This window comes from Anopheles marshallii, chromosome 3, assembly GCF_943734725.1.
Source record: "Anopheles marshallii chromosome 3, idAnoMarsDA_429_01, whole genome shotgun sequence".
Classification (NCBI taxonomy): domain Eukaryota; kingdom Metazoa; phylum Arthropoda; class Insecta; order Diptera; family Culicidae; genus Anopheles; species Anopheles marshallii.
In genome coordinates this window covers 63,021,498-63,030,019 of record NC_071327.1, presented here as the reverse complement: position 1 = coordinate 63,030,019, position 8,522 = coordinate 63,021,498, and the positions used below count along the sequence as shown (strand labels likewise).

Below are 8,522 nucleotides of genomic sequence, written 5' to 3'. Positions count from 1 at the left end.
TGTGTTTTGGTTTGTGCCGGATGCTGTTACACAACGCAATGCTTCAAAGTTTGTTTCTTTGGCACTTTGAGTCGTGTAGCAACACCCAGCATAGGCGATCGGGCGATCATTCAAGTACGGAATTAAGGATTCGTTAATGTCCGGGACACCCATACTAAAATACACGTGAAGGAAAAAAAATAATACAAGTATTAACACTCAAATCAATTATGCAATGATAGTGGGCGCAAAACGTTATCAAAAACCATCCAATCGATCAAGTAAAATATACTATTCGCTACCCCTCGAACATACGCGCGGGGGTGGTATGCCCTGGCGGCACATTTCCCCGGAGGATCATGAAGTGTAACAAAATCATGTGAGATTCAAAACAACAACAAAAAAATCAATAAATTTACACGTGTAATAAAAATAGTTTTTCGGGGATTGTTTTTCTCGTCACTGTACCATCAGCTTGGTATCGTTATTGTCAGCAAGCGAAGACTCGTCTGCTGAATCCGAAAGGACTTACAGGCAATTTCGTAGAAGTGAGCTGAGTGAGGAGTTTCTGGACTGTTTCATCTTTCAAATGGATATTCTTAAAGGACCTTGTGGATTAGATTCTGATTTCGATATCATTCTCATGACATGCCCAGGCCAATTCTATGATTCTTTCAACTATCAAAAACTATTTACACCACCGTTACCCCAAGACGGATAAGAACAACCCTTTTATCGTTTATAATCAATATATATTTTTCCATCCGACAATCTTTACTCTTACACTGCGCTGCTGCTTTCGTTTAGCATGTTTTCGTTTGTTGTTTTTCTCTCTTTGCATCATACTCTTTTATCGTATTGGTTTCTTGTTCTTTTTTTTTGTATGTTCGGTAAGTCGTGTTTTTTTTTGTTTTTGCGTGTGTTACCTGCTAATTAATCGTCACTGTTAATTCCTGCCGTTTGTGTTTTTACGTTCTATTGTGTGCTGAGCGTTGCTGCTCTTTAAAAGGGGGCCTCTGGAGTACTTATCTATTGTTTTATGGAAAAGGGGGGGGAGTAATGGGGGCGGATGATGGTATATATTCACAATGATGATTTTACTGCCCTTTCAGCATCTCACAACAAGTGGCTGGCTGTATGTGTCTCCATTTTGAATAAGATCGTCCGATAACTTAAAGCCAAATTGTCGCAATGTTTAGTATGAGCTCTGTTGCGTAAGCTTGAGTTGATCCGGTTGAGTTAATCTGGACCCGATCGGAGAAATCGTTCAATAGACGTTTACTTTTGTTTTACAACTTAATCACCACACGAGTTCCTCCTCAGAAGGGTCCTTTCCTTAAGAGGAGACAGCCGAATGGAAATGGTTAAAAATTATTGCAAAATTGTATTCGTCTTCATGTTGTGTGAGTTCTTCCTTCTTTCGCTCAAATCATTCCGGAACGCAAAGATTGTAAGTTTCACTGTACTGCACAACATGCTGTTCGGTATAAACGAAGCTTTTCATAATGGATAATGTTGGTTTCCAATTGTTTGACACTTCTATTAACACAATAATAATTGATTTTATACTTTTTTTTTGTGTGTGCGTGTGCGATTGTGACATTTTATTGTTGCCCTTTTTACCGTACTATCGCACCAATCCGCTTATGTTGGCTTGATGTCCTCCGCGTATCTTCAATCGAGTGCCTTGCCCGCTTAGAAAAAAGGCCACCGATTACATCATACGTCTTAGGGCAGATTACTAATGTTGCTTCAATTATAAACAAAAGCCAATCGATTCGTGTTCCACCATATCCTGGCTGTACCGTCGCGTGCGTTTCCCCTTTCCCGCATTCCCCCCATAATTAAACAACCACAAAAATAGGAAAAAATTAAATATCGAGCCTAGTACAGTAGTCTCTTTTCTCGCCAAGAAACTCTTCTCCGCGATGTGGGACTATCTACAGAACTTGCCCCTCCGGCATCGCGGTAGACAGAGTTGGGATCAATATATCACAGTTGGATCCAGAACTAAGCAGGGACGTGGTGTGCAACCGAGTGCGCCCTCACTACTTCTGTTCAAAATTTTACGTCGGAAGTCGCCACGAGTGTTTCGGACTAAGTCAACGCTACGATTTGGCGGGTTTTGCGCTTCCTAATCGCCCTCCTACTTCCCATCCAATGCGAGGAACAAACGATCGTATGATGTGCATTGTTGCCAGGCGTTGGTCATGATTTTTGAAGGCGCGGCGAAACATTCGGACATATCGCATTTACGCGACTTTCAACAAATATGTAAATAACAGTTACGCACAGTACACCTTCGTATATATGCTAGAAGCAGCTGTATATTGGTGCTGGTAATAAGTTTCTCGATGCTAAACCACGACGACAGAATAATGATAGCAACAGCTCTATCGCTACGCAGGTTTAGCATTACGTGTGCAATGGTTTGGCTTGCTACTGGAAACGAATTGCATTAATTAAATGCCTGCCTCGGGAATATAAGACATCCCTGGTCTTTGCCCCGCTTCCTGATGCGCTGTTCGAATCGATCGAGTGAAACTTTGCTAGCGTTCGCCCCATCCTATCCTACTTCCACAAACACACACGCACACTTGTTTTCGCCGTGTAGATACAATATAATTGGTAAATGTTGATACCGTCGAGATAAAGCATTCCAGGCGGGAATCAATATCGGATGTTTGGCTGCGCCCGGATAGTAAACAAAGTTGATAGAACAAAACATAGATCATTATAAGCGTACTAATATGCATACACGCACACAAAAAAAAACCGGGCTTCGCCTTTCCTTCGCCTCCAGTTTACCTGTTACGCGGGCAGGCGGAGTTGAAGGAGAGGACATTGGGATAGAATGAGATGAGAGAACCAGTCACTGAGTGAAGAAACAAGCGAGAATCGACGGTGATTGACCACGAATCTCGTATGCATCAAAATGAGGTGTGTTTGTTGCCGCTTTGCTTAAGCGGATGGTAGCTGTAGTAGTAGTAGTAGTAGTAGTAGTAGTGGTAGCAGTAGTAGTTATAGCGATTACTGTAAGCACTAGTAGCACATGTTGAATGCATCGACTAGAGCGTGCACAACACCGGTTTGGCTAATGCATTTCTTCGCTACCAAAGCTCCATTACTGTTGTTGCTGTCCCGTAAAGCTAAAGCTGGTTGGTATCTGATGCTGCGTGAACTGATAACCTAAAACAAAACCGAAAAACAAGACATCGTGGTTATGATCCGACGCATACGTATCTGGTTGTGATGGTTTTTTACCTCCACTCTTTTCAATTTCTTTCGAGCGCTTTGTTTCCTTTTTCTGACCGGCCAACACCAACACTTCTTGCAGGTTCTTTCGCTCGGATGCATTCAAATTTCTGGTAAGCATCGTATACCAGTTCGGGTCAGTGCTGGGAAGATCTACAGCAAGGTGAGAAAGTAGGTGTTAGCTAACTACCCAGTTGAATGTAGCTGTGCGGCAACTTACTGTTCATAATGTCTTGGAACATAATGTACTCATCCACCGTGTTGGGATTTTCCTCATCGTCCAGTGGTGTTGTATAGCTTTCCAGTGCAGTTTCATCGATTTCATCACCATCGTCATCATCATCGTCGTCGTCATCGTCGTCTTCATCGGAATCAGCATCCTACAAGCACACGCAAGCAAAAAAAATAGTACTTCTCTTGCACTTCCGGGTTAACCTTTACCACGTACCTGAATCGATGCAGTTACTTCGAAACCAGCCTCTGCTCCTCGTTCCTGCACCATCTTCGACATGTTCTTGAAGTATGGGTTAATTTCATCCACATCATCCTCATCGCTCGACAATCCATCTTCCAGATCTTCGCTTTCGTCCTCACTCTCCTCCTCTTCGCCCTCGGCTGCACGGGCGGCATAGGCACGCTTCAGTCCGTCGAAAACCATCAGCATCGTTGGAATGATTTTGTCCGGCAGCTCGCTCAGTACAGTCGGTTTGCGTTCGCCCAGCGACAGCAACGTGCACAGGCCAATAATGCACAGCTTACGATCGTGAATGCTGGAGGGAAAAGTTCGAGGACATTATTAGTACACAGTTTCATTCGGTCCAGATGAACCCGACTCGCCAGCGATCCATACCCAAGGAAACAATCGTAATCGTGTAGCCATTGTCGGATGAAGTGAGCGGTAATACACGAATCGGGGACCGGTATGGGAATTTTTTCCAAAATGTCTAACAGGAGGGTAGGATTGTAATAGATAGCTGCAATAACCACCTGCAATATAAAGTTTACAATTAGCAATATTCTCTTCTCTTACTTGTTTTAACTTGCAACCAACCTGTAAGCACATGGTTCGCAGCTCGGACGTTTTCACCTCTCTAGTCAACCGCATTAATGCCAGCTCCACGAAGCTCGGTATGAATTCATCGATGAGGCCCTTGCACTGTAGGATAATTACTTCTAGCAATTTGGCAGCACTACACTCCGACTCTTCCGTAGCGGTACTGGTGAGGATCTTTTGAAGATAAAAACTTACAATTAGTATTCGCTTGGATTTGATATAGTAAGCTTCGCCGTTAGAAAATAACCCATTCTTACCGACTTGCACATGTTGTACATCGCGATGACGTGATTCGGATTTGAAAGAAAAGCGCGCGTATCGACCGTTATGTAGTTGTGCAGGGCTGGCATCATATCGACAAAGTATTCGGCTCCATTTTTCTGGAAAAGCTACACGAACAAAGCATAATTAGTAAATTTCCGAAAATAACATTCAGCAATATTCCCATGCCATTTACCTCATAAATGATTTGCAGCATCTTCCACATGTCCGGCGAGATACTCTTGGATGTCAAATCGCACACCAGCCCGAACGCTTCCTCGTAAAACTCGACCACATTCTGCTGCAGCACATGCCCGATCACCTGCAGCACGATCGGATGCAGTGCTGCCAGAACCTGCGGATGTTCTTCCATTACGGCCAACAGTGTTTCCATCGTACTCAGCAGTCCCATCGCAGTAATTGCCTTCTCATCATTGTTTTCCTCCGTTTCCAACACCTGGCTAAACGTGGTGGCCAAATGCTGACAGATGTCAAGCGCTATCGGGGGCAGCTGATCTGAGTACGTGCAAACGATCTTTTGCAAAACGGTCGTCAGTTCTTCGTTCTCCGTCTCGCGAATGATCCTTAGCAACTCCATCGTGATATCCTTTATCTGGCTCTCCAGGAACGGTGCGGCATCGTCCTGCGAGATGAGGAACATCTGCATAGACATGGCCGCTTCCACCTTCACCGGGAGATCTTTGTCGGTGAGTAGCGCGTTGCTCAAGTTACGCATGATCTGCTCCAGCACCTGCGGGTTCTTGAGCTTGATATCGCTGAAATAATGCATCACCCAGCAGGCCCGCGCACGCAGATGCCCGTGCGGACTGGCAAACTCCGGAAAGACGTACTGCATCAACAGCTGCTCGACTTGCTCCTTGAAGATTTTCTTCCTCAGCAGTACTTCTGCCAGCGAACCAACCATATGCAAAGCGCCGTCCTTCTCCTTGTGGTCCAGCCCGGGCGTGTTGATGATTTGCATAATGATTTGCATCACCTGCGTCAGGATGCCTTTGCGCGTTTTGCAGCAGTTGTGCAGTAGCGTTTCGGCCGACTGTACCGGCGACACGAAATCATCAAACACGTCGAACTTCTTGCGGATGTACTCGATCGGGTCGTTCTCCCACAGCTCCTCGTCCGCGTCGGTGTACGACATCAGCGGGAAGATCACGTCCCGGATGATTTCAATCATGTGCGGTTTCAGCATCTTCCACGAGAACGCGTGCGAAACGGCCGTCTTGATGTAGTCGAGCGTGTTCGTCATGACGCGCGGCGACACGTAGATCTTGTTGCGATACTGGTCCAGAATCTTCAGCAACACCATCAGCAGACCGCTGGTGAACGTTTGCAGGAACCAGGTGGAAAATTCTTTGTACTCCTTCGAGATGACGGAGCCGGGACTGCCGTACCGTTCGAACATTCGCAGAATGATATGAGAGGCCCACTTTTTCGTTTTCCACGCAGGATGCTGTGGCCGTTCCTCTTCCTCAATGTGCGACGCATCCGGAGCCGGACGTTCCAGAACCTGGCGGCAGATTTCCATCCAGCACGAAAACACATCTTTCGTGATCACCTCCAGCGGTAACGAGTACTGCGTGAGCGCGTAGAATATCTTCAGTATTTGCTTCTGCAACAGCACACTCTGCTCCGACGGTTCGTTGATCACGTTCATCATGATGGTGTAGATCTGTGGCAGCAGCAGATTCATCGCCTCGGTAAGCGGGCCACGTTCCGCTGACTTCTTGTATTCGTAGTGTTTCACCAGCTGGTACATGCAGAGTAGCGCACCGTGCCACGCGTTCGGGTCGCTGTTTTGCAGGCAGAGGCTCACCTTGTCCACTACCTGCGTCCACCGGCCCGGAAAATCGTTCTTGATGATGTGGCTCAGGCAGAAGCACAGCTGCACCTTGATCACCTCAGCCGGCACGTGCACGATCGCTTCCACGACCGTGTCACGGATCATGGCCCGATCCTGCTCGTGAATGGCAAACGGGATCGGATTGCCACATTCCGCCTCGCGGTCCTGCCAGCTGCTGTTGATCAGGTTCTTCATGTAGATGGCACCCGCCAATCGGACCGGTATTTCCAGCTCATTTTGCATAATCACCTGCATCAGGCTGGGCAGGAAACCGATGATCTTGTGTACCTACATGTGCAACACATGCGCGTAAAGTTATGAACCGTGCGCATGGTGGAAGATAGGAAGAACAAACGAAACCATGAGTCAGCATGCTAATTTCGAACTTACCGCTACCGTGGACTCTAGGAACATCGCGATTCTGATGTGTATTGGTAAATCATTTATATTGTTCCGTGCCGTGATCAAAATCTGAAATTTGGAATGCGTGTCACAGCTGCAGATTGATTCATGTCAAATGCTAGAACTCCTGCTAACCAAGTGATTCTATTAGCTTGTTATTGTTTATCGATATATATAAATTGCAATTTGAAACAATCAATTTCTGATCCATAAAGTATTTTACTAAAACTGATTCTTATGTTTTTTATTAACATTACTTCCGTAGGAGTTATATTTACACTGCTACCATAAATTTTACAGTTTCATTTATGATAACTGGGCGAATCTGGGGAATTGGATTTCATTGCTTTCATTTGTTGTGCCAGGGGCTGTAAAACCGAATGAAACATTCATCCAATATTTGCACAGATTTCATCATTATTCTCACAATTCCATACGGCTAGAAGACAGCTAGATTCTAGAAGAAAAATATACCTTCAAACGCCCAATGACTAAGGCATTTCGTTTGCTAAACATTTGCTCCTATTTTTATATAAATGAAACAAGGTTAAAGATATCTCTCTTGCTGGAACGAGCACCGAGCATAATCCAACAGAACCGCCTCGTCGTACAATGTACAGTTCCGAACGGTGGGATTTATTTTAACTTGAGTCGTTGTAATGGCAACATCCATGGTATGAGGAGCTTTAAGTGTTTGGTCAATGAATTCGTGCTCATCCACAGGTAGGAGCAGCTGCCCCGGTGGGTGGTAACCGTTCGAATGGGAGAGTGGTTTCATAAATACACCACACCACGTTGACTGTGCTGAGCTACCGCGATAGAGCACATTTTAGTGAAGTTTGATTTTTCAAGGGTAATCCAAGGGTTAATCATTTTTAGTCCAATTTGTTTACAACGATACGAACTTGTGCTGCGGCCGTCGTTCCTTGACATTGGAATAAAAACATAATAATTGCAACCGACTACGGCCCGCTCCAGTGTTATGCACTTGTAAATATTTTCCTCCGCCGATGCGGCCTCTCTCCGCCGTTCGATCTCCGCATCCACGTCGCGGACACCGCGTCATAGATGCTCGAAACGGCACGAATCTTCCAGATTACGATAGTTTTCATGTGCGTTCTGTTTCGAACGGGGATTGTTTCGCATTATCACCTGATTTAGCTGCTCCTCGGCCTGCAATCGTTGCGTTGGGTCGATGGTAGCACGAAGCAATTCGCTTATCTTGACGGTATCCATGTTCGGGGCGGATTACGGATGCAATGCACAGGTGTACCACAGACGAAGACCGCTTCCTTCAATCACACTTTCACTAAACAGCAACGCTCCAGCAAGACACTTTGTGACGGCAGCTGCGATTGGCGGGTCGCAGCCGATGCACTCAGATTTACGTATTTCCCGGCCGGTAAAAAGATTTTGCAATAGCAGCACAAATGGAATTCACCGCAATTTGCAGACACGCGGTTTTAGCGCCGATCGTCGAAACGTCAAAAGCTTCTTAACGAATGTCAGCGGTATTTTTTAACGAAACTCCTGTCGGCCAATTTGCTTGATTTCAAGGTTTGCATAAGTTATTTTCTTGCAAATCTTATTCGTTATGAAAGACCTGTGAAATATATTATATATTTGGGACTATATTTGGGATAAGAAGTAGATATAGTATATTTTGTAGCGTCGCAGACAGTTGAATTTTTAATATCCTTGAACGTTAACGCA

The 8,522-nt window shown here is 45.3% G+C and overlaps 1 protein-coding gene across 1 annotated transcript; it reads right to left on the bottom strand.

The window, feature by feature from the left end:
- Nucleotides 1-3,103: 3,103 nt before the first annotated feature.
- LOC128712980 (importin-7) lies at nt 3,104-8,045 on the bottom strand. Its single transcript, XM_053807845.1, has 9 exons — nt 7,962-8,045; nt 4,746-6,695; nt 4,546-4,677; nt 4,286-4,462; nt 4,085-4,221; nt 3,683-4,004; nt 3,455-3,614; nt 3,244-3,387; nt 3,104-3,168 (listed from the first exon to the last, which is right to left on the bottom strand). The coding sequence occupies exons 1-9, from the start codon at nt 8,043-8,045 to the stop codon at nt 3,104-3,106; spliced, it is 3,171 nt and encodes a 1,056-aa protein (XP_053663820.1).
- Between the last annotated feature and the right edge of the window lie 477 nt (nt 8,046-8,522).